Source organism: Nanorana parkeri, unplaced genomic scaffold (genome assembly GCF_000935625.1).
Source record: "Nanorana parkeri isolate BGI_ZX_2015 unplaced genomic scaffold, ASM93562v1 scaffold539, whole genome shotgun sequence".
Classification (NCBI taxonomy): Eukaryota; Metazoa; Chordata; class Amphibia; order Anura; family Dicroglossidae; genus Nanorana; species Nanorana parkeri.
Genome location: NW_017306807.1, coordinates 867711 through 880441, shown reverse-complemented (window position 1 = coordinate 880441; position 12731 = coordinate 867711). Strand labels below are relative to the sequence as shown.

Below are 12731 nucleotides of genomic sequence, written 5' to 3'. Positions count from 1 at the left end.
TGTGGGCGGGAGCTGCGGCCGTCGGGCGTGTAGGCGGGAGCTGCGTCTGGCGTGTGGGCGGGGCGGAAGCTTCGGCCGGCTGCGGTGTGGGCGGGGAGGGAGCTGCGGCCGATCTTTAGATTCAAAATTCAGTTTATGTGCCGCTACCCCGAAAGTAAGACCTAGCGGATTTCTGTAATATAAGACCTACCACCGAACTAGGTCTTATTTTCGGGGTAGGTCTTATATTACAGAAATCCCCGAAGATAGCGCTAGGTCTTACTTTCGGGGTAGGTCTTACTTTCGGGGAAACACGGTAGTATAACTAATAGATAATGTAAAGGAAAAGAACAGAGAAGTGAACAAATAAAGTTGTTCTGTAACATCAAAAATGGAAACTTGGCCCTTTAGTAGAAGAATACCCAAATGAAAATATCGGCCAGTATAAATGGTGCACAAAAGCATCAGAAACCTATAGATACTTAAACACAAGGGATGGCACAGCATCAGGAAATGAATGACCTGTCCACAATATTTGGTGCACATAAACACATGTAAGTCACATAAGAGCAGTGTAAGGTATAGCCACTTCAATTTATATCAATAACCATAAATGTCTTCTTTTTTTTTTTTATAAAGTAGGGAATAATTAAAACATGCTTGGCTTTTATAGATACCAGTTGGGAGTATTTACCCTCTTTGTCCTGATGACCATTATCATTGGAATATAAAGTAATGAGGAATATAAAATCTAAATTGCCTTCGTCAGCCAAAACTTTAAAAAAAAACTATAGTATGGATATACTTTTATATCTGGTTTCCAAACATCAAGCACTTATAGTATCAGCAAACATGATATTATTTGGTACAAAGTGAGACACAAAGAAAATTGCGTTTCACAAAGTTCGATTTGTTCTGTTATCAGTGAATATAAAACTTTTATGGGGAATTGAATTGGGACTAGTCTCATTTTAATAAAAAAAAGTATTTGGGGATGGGGCTAAAGCTTCAAATCGACTGCAGCTTGACTGGTTTGTTATTGTGGGGTCTTAGACACTGCAGGGCACAAACAGTATGAAAACATCAGTCACTAGACAGAGGTCTTAATTCCTTTTTATGTTCTTCATGTCAGAAAACTACTGTAGAAGTACCTCACATTGAAAATGCTTTAAAGGAAGATTCCATCAGTGATTTAAAAGGTATGATATTCACTTGATATATTCTCAATTTTCTTACAAAACCCTTCCCTTTTTTTTATCACTCATTTCTCTTTATTGGTATATACCCTCCTGTATAGTCCTGGGCATCATTATAATGAGAGACAGATCCACATATATGTGGTCAGCCTAAAATTTCTAAGCAGGCTTTACAGTGGACATAACATGATGAAGGTCCCCTCTTAAAGAAATTACGATACACTAGTTTTTAGGGCAGCTGTTAATAGCTGTTTTTCTATTTTACATTAAATTCAATTGTTTCTTTATGACAAATGTATCTTTATGCAGCCAGGCATGGTATACTTGTACTTGATGTCCAGTAACCTAGTGCAATCATTTTAAGGCAGCAGCAGACACCTGCTGCTCATGGGGGTCAGAAGACCTTGTCTGATCTTATTTGTACCCCTCCACTTTACCAGAATAAGCGGTTTCCTCTCTTCCCTTGGTTAGTAATGCTGTAAATGCTCTTTCCTTTTCCAGTCATATAAAAGTGTACGCTTTGCTGAAAAAGATCTATTTGTATAGAAGTAACAGTTACTTTTTTTTTTTTTTGCAGCTTCACAAGAAAAATTGTTAGCTCCACCTGTAGCAACAGAACCTAAAAAGTTTTCATCTTTCAAAACCGGTAATTAAAATTGGGATTTATAGTATATATGTGTTTAATGTTTTATGGTGGTAAAGTTTCTTATTCCTAATAATTTATTTTTTTAAGAGGAACTCTACCCAAATCTACAAACGGATACTTCTACATAATTGCAGGATTTTTATTCTTTGCATACTTTATTTTTACATTTCATCTCCAGACTTCTCACAGTGGACATTTGTATTAAGGGACAATAAATGTATCTCCCTTTTACTTCCTGGAACTCTGGCACTTGTGATCATGCACATCATCTCAGGGGAGGAAAATGCCTTTCCCTGAGGTCTTGTTATAATACAGATAAGATTTCCCAGCAATGCCCTGCTGATGTAACCTTCCGCAGATGCAATGCTTGGGCACAATTACATAATTTGTGCCAAAATGGACCAGAATGTAAACAAGAAATTATAAGTAAAATAAAAATGTTTGTTGAATGAAAGATGATTTCATATCAGCAAGTAGAGCTGTATGTTGATGTAATTTTTTAGTGAAAGGGGGTCAAGGTCCACTTTCACCTTTCACTATGCATTAGGTGAATGGGTCAGCATTCAAATTAACTATGTCAGTGATGGCAACTAACCAGGGGACTGATGAATAGCATATAAACTCCCTAGATTTCCACCCCTGCTTCTGGGACATTGGTGGTGCCTGAAAGGTAAATTCCTGTTGATACCAGAATAGTGTTTTGGTAGCGTTTTTTTGTGCCTCATGTTTGAAGAAATTGCTTAGTTTACATGGGCATATGTGCTGGGTACAAGCAAATTGAGGTGCCTGCATTCTTGCAGCAATGGGCAAACCAGATTGTATGTCTGGTGAGCCAGGCTCTCGGCTCTAATTATAAACCCATTTAATGACAGAAGTATATTATAGAAAACCTGTTGAATCAATATTCTGCAAGTTGACTTTGTAACAACCATAAAGTGAAGCAGAAATGCCGAAAACAGAAGTTTACCTGAATTAAGTACCTTTTGGGGACATTTTCCAGGGTGTCACATTTTTGTATTTCATAACAGAATTTGGAATTTCTTACTTATCCAATCACTTATTAATTTTGCCTCCAGCTAGCGTTATCTTCAAACACCTATAGACATTAGACTTTTACTCTGTATAGAACTGTCCAGTTCAAACAGCTCATGTCATATTGTCTTATATCTATGGATAAATACGCTGGTGTTTCACATCACTGCTGATTGGGGTTTGGTTTGACCCGGTCTCTTCTGGGCACTTCTCAGTAAATTTAGGAACAAAACTGGATGGTTGCAGAGGCTATTCAGGAGTAACATATAATGCTTACAGTCTATAGCTCAAATTTTGAACTCTTAAAAGTATTGTGTATCTGCTACCTGCCTGTCGCCTGTTAGCCAGAAAAGTCCCTCTGTTCTTGGTTTCACATGTTAACTAAGGGATTGACTTTTCTGACTTATGGACGAAGTTCTGTTCCTAGACTGCAGCCCTGCTGAAATGCTGTCCAGTGATTGGCCACAGAGACACTCTTGGAGGTGGGTAGGTAGGGTTGACCAGTAGACCAAGTTTAGCCCCATCACAGAGGGATTATAATCCTGAAAGAAAGAATAGCTTTAGAATTCTACATAGAAGAGGCATTAACTAACAATCCTAATATCAAGCGTCTTGTGGAGGCAAAGGGCATACTGCCTTTAGCAGTGGTTACATTTTGCATTTATAACCATCTAATATATGGATGATTAGATCATTCACGTATTCCCATGGCAGCATGATCTCTAAATTCTACTGTGATGTTTGCTGGTTGTTTCGTCCTGACTGGAGTTTGTCTTGAATGACAAGAGTTCACAAACGTATTCACTATCGTTGTAGTTTGGTTAGCAGATATCACTTGCTCTTTTCTACTTTCTAACTGTTAGGAGGTTGGGGTTTTTTTCTCACAATGTAGTGACGACAAAAGCATGTCTGCAATCTGATCTCACATTTTATATCAAAAGGTGCTGAGGATTTTCCTGTAAAATGCCTCCTTATTCCTTCAAATATATTGAGATTTGTAACAAGGAATATACAATTTAAGATCACGTGGGTTAAAGCAGACATTTGACTGATGAGTACATATGCGGTATATATATAAACCACTTACTCTTAAAATGTACATTGGGATTTAGGTTATAATCTCCTAAATCCATCTTTATCTTGCAGTGTAATCGTACAGTATTAATGAGATTCTTATAATCTCTAAGTATACTTTCCAAGTGGATACACTGCTATTTATTTTTTATTTTTTTTTAGCATAAGTGTTTATTGAAAAACAAGAAAGAGTGACAGTATATCAAACAGAGGACACATAGTCATGTATCTAAGTAAAGGCATAAGTAAGATCAGTATCAAATCATCAATAAAAAATAGAAATAATTCCTCTTGCAAGGGATGTTAAAAATTGTACTTGTATCATAGTGTCGACTTCTGAGAAAATCAGTCAGTCAATCAAGGAAGCAGGAACTGACATTTCTGGGGGAGTTCTGTATACCAACTGTGTACAGAATGCTTCCAGGTTGCCATATTGCATTTAATTTTTTGGACAGATATAGAAATTGCAGTGACTGTTTTTAAATGGAAAGGTAATTTTTAATAACATTACATTACAAAATGGCTTGTGCAGCAAATTATATATATGCTATATTATGTTTTTTAAAGAAAGTTTTCATTTTTATTAAGTGACGTTACCCTTCAAAGGAGTGTGCAGGTTCTTGGCCATTTGCGATAATGCTCATTTAGTAGCCAGATCATGCTTGTATTTCTGCCCACAATCTAATGTCTTTAGTGTTACTGCAATATATTGCACTGTGAGAATGTAGACGGATGATTAAAAAATAAAGTGATTAACAAATCTGATTTAGTTCTTAGCCATTGCATGAAATTAATGATTTATAAGAGCATATAATGCATTTACAGGTGAATGCTGGGGAGAAATGTCAGCAGGGTGTATAATCTTCTAAGTACATAATGCCAGTTCTCACATATGTATTTATACTGAATAAGTTCAGAAAATCTTTCTTTTTTTTCCCTTCAGACAGCTGGGCAATTAACTAAAAATTTGTTGGCTGCCTATGTATGCCCTAGTAAAGCTGGTAATAAGCAGTGATTTCAGCACATGTAGAAAATAGGTCATGCCCATGGCAATTGTAATGGCTTCTGTTTCATTTTGCAGGCAGGTAATACCTTCACAGTAAGAAGATTAACTGTGTGCGCTAATTCTTGTGCTAATTCATTTTTTTAGATTCAGATAAGCTACCAAATATTTAAATTCTTGGGTTTACTGCGAGGATTACTTCTACTTTACTAAACCATATAACCCTATAATTGCTAGCAGTGCAGTTGATTTGACCTATGTTTGTTATGGGTGGGTAGTATATAGGTTAAGAAACAACTGGCAGTGAGCGTTGACAGATCACTGTGAATTTAGCTGTTTGTAAAATGTCCACAGGCACCACATAAGCAATATCACAGAGTTCAGTAGACTAGAGCCATGGGCAACATCCGACAACAGGCAAGACAGATGCAGAGCTGTGTAAGTCCTGAGACAGATGGTCAGCACAGACAGTAGCAGATTCAGGAGGCTGATGCCCAGGTCAAGTGCAGGGGAATAGGGTCCAGTTGCTAGACAAGTAAAAGAAGCAATGATGGACAATAGAAGAATAACCGGCAGATGGTTAGACATACGGGCAAATGTAGTACAAATGCAGTTTGAACTATGACACAAATAATCCAAGGCAACCACACAGAAGTTTGTCTGACAGATTTCTATTTACAGCATGAGCAAATAGGCAAACCTATTGATCAGGCAAGAGCTGAATTCCTAGCATTCAATGTAACCATTCTTGATTAGGGTACAGATGTCCACTGCAGAACCTTGAGCTGCAGTGCTTAGTAATGACCAGAAGATGGGGAGGCTCAAAGGGTCCATTCACACCATCTGCGTTGGAGCTGCACTGGCCGTTTGTTTCCAGCACAGCCCCAACGCAAGACTAGCCAATTTGCCTTTTCATACACCATAGCATTCCCATCGCTGTATTTTTTTCAGCGCAGTGGGATGTGACCACCTCGCACCCCACTGTGCCTATAGAACTGAATGAAATGTCACTTGTGACATTTCAATAAAGTTCTAACAAATGAAAAGTGTGATGTGTTGGGATGTAAATGGGACCTCTTCATTTTAACCAATGCAAAGACACTGTAATATAATTTTAAGAGTACAAAATGTTTCTTACGTTTTTGGTCTTAGGCCCTTATCTGTAACATTGTCTGACATGCCGGAATATTTTGCAGCTTTTGTAGCAGAAATATTGGAGTTGACTAAGGGACATTTATTTATAGAAGAATTTTTGTCATGTTGCCTAAATTTCAACACACCTATGACCACATAAGTCTGCACAATACAATTACTAATAACTGAGCACAAATGAGGATTTCTTGTTAAGAATTATAGTGTTCATAATTCATTGCTAATTTAGTTTCTATTTGTATGAAAACTTCATCAGGTTTTTTTTTCCCTCTCCTTTGTTCAGCTGTTTACCAGGACTCGTATCCACCTAAAACAAGGCCACGATCTAGGTAATATTTTTCTTAAATATTTAAAAGACAAATAAGAATCTGTATTTACATGGGACTTGTAAATGAAACATGCCTTACAATAACAGAAATCTAAAACAATATAAAATGAACTACATAAACATTAAGGGCTTGTTTGCACCAGCCCACACGTCTACCACAATGTCCCCTCCCCGGAACCGAATGGATCGCAAAGTCTCCCTGCCTTTTGGAGTGGGAAGGGGCTTGGTAGTGCCATCCAAGTCCACGCCCACAGCACGGTCGGCCGCACAGGAACGCATGATAATAAAATGCCCTGCGTTCCAGTGCAGTAGGATCGCAAAAAATAGTGCATGCAAAAACTATTAAAGGTAATACATTTTGTTTTACAAATATTTTATTAAAGTATCAAGCATCAGCGAATTCTGATAATGATAGGAGAAGGCCTATTCACAATTTAATGACTTTAGTTTTGTTTATTGATCAAAGTGAGCTAGCTGGAAAATGGTTTTGTATCATATTACTATTTCTCTTTGACTGTGGACAGGTGGAGGTGGACAGTGATGTATAGAATATGTTCACTCCAAAGACGTGCTGGTTGTCCTTGGCATGTGTCTGTATGTGAGATAGAAACCTTAGATTGTAAACTGCTTGAGGGCATAGACTGATGTGAATTTTCAGTTTTAATATGTTTTGCTTTTGACCTTTTAAGTCTTATGTGGTCTCAGTCAGAGGAAGAAATTAAAGTTGGTAATGCTCAATTCTTCACCAACTATTAAAGGTATATTCAGCTAAGATTACACAATTAGCACAGCAGATTTAAAAAACTGAGGACATAGATTTACTACATATGCAGTTTCACACCACTGATACAATGAATTGTAAGAATTAAACGTTCTATTTAGTGTATTTTTAAGACCTCATAACACCTGTGAAAATGGAGTAAGATATGCCATTGCAACATAGAGTAGATAACCAGACATGGCATTCATTCTCTGCTCACATACTAACAGTAATAGTACTACTAACCTGTAATGCTTCTCCTCATCATCGTAAATAACATCAACTGGCAAAACCTTGACAGTGATGTAATACAAATATGCTCTTGGCATCCAACTTCCAAAACCATTGTCCATCAGCCTTTAAAAAGACTTCTGCATTCTCAAAACCAAATTGGAGTGATCTAAATAATTTAAGTTAATTTTACAAGTAGCACAAACAAAATCATGCCAAGTTTTTTAATCCTACTTAAGTGATTTATTCCTCAGTCAGGTATTGCTAATGGGTCTGATATACACAACTGAATTCGAACAGAATCCAGATGGAAGTCCTGTTTACAGTTGTTATTTCGGAATATTATTAGTGCTTACGCATACATCAGTTTCTCGAACAATTATATTATTATCTGCAAAATTATACAGAAAATACTATAACACTAGCACACATTTTGTTAAAAACATGTTATTTCTTACAATTATCATAATTTGGTCCTCAATATAATGTATTTGCTAGGTATTGCAATCATATTGATGTTGGCCATTTTCTTTTCTATTTATTTGTAAGAATGGTTTTACCAGTACAATGAAACTAGAGAGCACAAGCTTGAGAGAAATCAAAATGAAAAGTACTGTAATTAGAGCAGAAAGGCTGCAAAGCATTCTCTTGAAGCAGGGTGGACAAAGGTAAATGAACAGCAGCTTGAAGGGCTTACCTTTAAAACATCGCAGCTCAAATAAATGAACAGCACAAAGCTTAAGGCCTTGTTCACACCAAATGCAGAGCAGATCCGGTCAGGTTTCTGCACACGCACGCTAGTCTTTTAGATGCGTTTTTGGCTAAAAAAAAAAGTTTAGTTTAACATGGGCTTTCAGTGCGTTCCAGGCATTTGCATGCGTTTGCAGATCCAGAGCAGGTAAAATAGGGCCTGATGCAGTTTTTTTACCTGCTCTGGTCCTCCTCTGGAACTGCACGCTGCAATGTGAACTGGAGCTAAAAATACCATAGGAATACATTGGACGCAGTTTTGATCCGGTCTGCACCTGCTCCGCTCTGGACCTGCTCTACGCTTGGTGTGAACTAGCCCTTAGGCCTTGTTCACACCAAATGCAGAGCAGATCCGGTCAGGTTTCTGCACACGCACGCTAGTCTTTTAGATGCGTTTTTGGCTAAAAAGAAAATAAAAAATTCTAAGTTTAAAATGGGCATTTAGTGCGTTCCAGGCATTTGCATGCGTTTTTGATGCATTTTTGATGCGTTTGCAGATCCAGAGCAGATAAAGTAGGGCTTGCCGCAGTTTTTTCACCTGCTCTGGACCTGCTCTGGTACTGCATGCTGCGATGTGAACTGGAGCAAAAAATACTATTGGAATACATTGGACGCAGTTTTGATACGGTCTGCAACTGATCTGCTCTGCATCTGCTCCGCGCTTGGTGTGAACAAGGCCTTAGTGTTGGTAACCCTGACAGTACCAGATATCTATTTCCAAGCTCAGGTTGTTGCCCAGGCAGAATTAAAGGGGCATCCCTTTAGAAATTGTTTGTGCTGAAATACATACCAAAAACCTGTACAAGAATTTTCATGCCGGGCATTATTGGCCTGTATAATTTGTTTCAGTCATTAGTTAAAAGTGATCTTTTATATGAAAAGAACAAAATGCTGGATACTTTTTATCTAATTTATTAAAAATGTGTTGACTGTAGTCTTTTGTATTCTGGGATGTACAGCTATATTTCGCTTCCTGGTACATTTAAGACTAAAATAATTTCAGACTAAAATAATGTCAGCAAAAATTCCTCTTCTCTGCAAGTATATTCATCTGTCAACTTCACCTTTTTTGGTTCTAGTATGGAAAAAACATAAAAGGAATCTAGTGATTTTTTTTTTTTTTTATAGCTATCAGTTGATAATATCATGAATTGCAATTCTTCTTAATGAAAGTATATATTAACCCAGTCACTAAATTCTCATGTAAGCTTTAATATGTAAATTCAGAAGTAATTTTCAGTATTTTTAAAACTGCAGCTTTCATTAAAATAAAATCTGGTGATACTGCCTTGCAGGTCCTTGTGCAGGCACTTCCTGTTATAGGGTAAGAATACTCTGTCCCTGTCTCCCAATGGTGCTCCTGTGTTGTCACCCTATCACATGGTCTTCCAACGCTGACTACAACTGGCTGTTTCAGTACAACTTATGCAGGCATGGTCCACTGTTGTCACCCTAAGAAAAACCGGCCCTAAGAAACGCCATGCTGCCTTTACTGGAGTACCTATAGACAGGCAAGCATAAAGGCTGCAGGAGATGAGTAGCACTAGGTAGGTACAATAGTGGTGGCATGGGATTGGGTCCATTGGTGCTGATAATGTAAAAAGTCATGTAATTGTGCTGGTAATCCTAGCGAGTACAGTTAGAGAGAAGGGTGTGGTAATAAGCAAGGAACACAGACAAAATGGACAGCTGTGCATCTTTCATATGTGCTCTGAGTGCATGATGAAGACAAACTGACTATGTGGCACCATGATGAGGACATGTGCATACTCTGCATAAGTCACCACTGATAAGTGTCACTAAGTGAGAGCCAAACTGATCCTTTTGCAGGGTACATAGCAATGTCTATGTCTTTAAGGTCAAAGTTGGGAGCCACTTTTCTCATAATCCATTTTTTGTTTTCATGAAAAAAATAATTCATATAGTTCACATTCTATAATACATTGATTTTTTTCTCGTTCAGGTCTTACTCCAGCACATCTATAGAGGAAACTATGAAGAAAGTAGAAGAACCTCCCACACCACCACCAAGACCCCAGAAAACCCATTCTAGAGCTTCATCACTGGACTTGAGTAGAATCATCCAACAACATTCCCCAGGTTGTCAATCATTTCCTTTATAAATAGAATATGCTGCTTTGCAGTGTAATGTAAAACAGAAACTTGTTATTTTTTTTCCTTTTACCCTCAGTATAGTAAGCTTGCGAGATATGACTAACCCAATCATTTGATCAACTGATTTAGATAAATTACTGTACAGCCTTTCTTTTACCAAGACTCAGCTTAGTTGTGAGGTATAAGCTATTGGTTTTCTGACATCTTTCAAAGCTGATAAATGCTTCCATTCCTGCAACTGTTTTATTATTATATAACTCTTAGCCAAACAGATAATAGGGTAGACGGAGACATAATTCAGTGCAAATCAACCCATGGATTTTCTGTTTTGTTTGATTATTTAAATTGCCTAAAAATGTAAAGCAAGGATAAGTCTAAAGGCTTTTTACCTCTACAAAACCAACTGTGATCACAGCAGATTGTACTGTTAGCTAACAGCATTTCTTATATCGAGCAGCCAGACACAATTACACTGTAATTTGCTGTGTGGAAATCAGTAGTTAGCTCTAATTCACCTTCAATTAACATAATTAGAAAGGGCTGAGTAGGAAAAAGATCTATACTGCAGTATTCACATGCACAAAGAAATAAAAAGGACATAGGTTATATATAGCATTGTAGTTTGCATTTTATCGCATACGGCCAATCGAATGGCCAGGGTTTATACTTTTTTTCCCTACCTTACATATTACAGATTTATAGTTCACACTGAGATCCAGACTAGATGGACTTATTTTTTAGGGGAAACGGTTCCCAATTCAATAGTAAAACTAATGTGGTGTGAATAGAAATGGGCATGAGTTAATTTAAGAGGAACATGATTATTAAACTTCACCAAGCTGAATGTCATTGGTATAATGATCGATACAGTGACAAAAAAAATATTTTTTATTTACATTTTGTGTTCTAGAAAGATGTATGCAATATATGTGAATTGTATTTCTTTGGAAAATATAACTTAATCTTGAGTCATACTTTCTCTTTTTTTGCTCCTAAAGACTTTTATGTTAAATATATGCATTCCTTAGAACACTGTGTCAGTCCCCACCTGTAATATTTTAGTAGTTTGAAATTTAATTTTAAAAGAAAAGCTTCACCTTCAATAAAAATAATACATTTTTATGTATACCAGAAGCTCCTGGAAAGAAAATTGCAATTGATGTGTAAAGCTGGCCATACACTGTAATATTTTCTTCCTTCAACCTCCAGGCTGGACAAAGAAAATATTACAGATTCTTCCATCAACGCTTAAAAGCATTGATCAAGGACTCTCCCGCTGTCTTCATTGACCGCCGCCTCTGTTCGTTCGAAGATTTTCCGAATGGCTCCTTCGATCAGCTGATCGAGGGATGCTGGGCCAAAAGGGTGCCGACAGTGGCACCCACAATTTCGCACAGTGTATGGCCACCTTTACCCTTGCTCAAGACAAGCCCTGTTTCCAGAGTTAGAGCCTGCAGCCTTCTGGCTCTAAATACACCCTGCTGCACTTTGAAATATCTGTAGCGGGGTTTACAGATTATGCACTGAGATTACTCACTCATATAAAGTGTAGAACTTGCAAATAAAATCTGAAATTTCAGCTAGAATTGTTTGTCAACATTTTAGAAATGGTCTTCAAAATAATTTTGAAAATCTTCACCAGTCTAAGTAGTTGGTAGATGTCCACAGAATGTATTTAAGTATAGGGAGGGTTACTTTTGTTGCTTTTGTTATAGCTAGATTTTAGTAGTCCCTCACAGCTATTAAATAAATACAGTCGGGAAAAACAGGTCCACAATTGTTCTACTGATTGCGTAGCCAACATTTATTTTCTCTGTGAAAAATAGATTCCATACTGCTGAAGTACATCTTGTTGAGTGGTCTCATTTAATTTTCTTTTTATGGGTTTATACAGCTCCTCGATCTGGATGGATACAACCTCCTCCTGCTCTGCCTCCAAGACCTGGTGTGTCCCAGGTAAGAAGATGTTTACTATCAAAGGCTCACTTAACTTAAATGACATACCCACCATACTTGAACAGATCTGGTAGCTTCCACACTTCCGGAACTCCATGAGATACTTAGGAATAATCCTTTAGATTATTATTTGCAGGGTTGCAGATGTGTTTGTGATGGGTCATTAAATGTCTTTGTAGCCTATTTTTTCCACATGTGAAATCAGTGGCAAGTGATATAGCACACTGACTATGATTGACAGCACAGACATGAATATGGAACTAGAACACATGTGAGGTGGGGGTGTTGGAGGCAAATACACAGACCAAATCTGAGCTTTGCTCTACAGGGGTCCCAAGAGGCTAATACCAAGTCAAATTCAGTTACTTACACTGCTTGTACATATATAGAAAAATACATTACATTTCATGATGTATTAAGGCATACAGAGCTGTATTCATTTATCTGGCCGGTCTGGGTGATCACCCATCCTTGGTTCAAGCTGTTAGTCTTTCGTTACTGCCATTATA

General features: G+C 37.5%; 1 protein-coding gene across 4 annotated transcripts in view; it reads left to right on the top strand.

Moving 5' to 3' along the window:
* REPS2 (RALBP1 associated Eps domain containing 2) overlaps positions 1-12731 on the top strand; it is a 104349-nt gene that overhangs the window by 65931 nt on the left and 25687 nt on the right. For all 4 annotated transcript variants that reach the window (XM_018561722.1, XM_018561721.1, XM_018561725.1 and 1 more), the window contains exons 11-15: positions 1112-1178; positions 1753-1821; positions 6366-6411; positions 10115-10251; positions 12161-12222. In XM_018561722.1, the coding sequence (XP_018417224.1) occupies positions 1112-1178; positions 1753-1821; positions 6366-6411; positions 10115-10251; positions 12161-12222 (381 nt within the window). The remainder of the gene's footprint in view (positions 1-1111; positions 1179-1752; positions 1822-6365; positions 6412-10114; positions 10252-12160; positions 12223-12731) is intronic.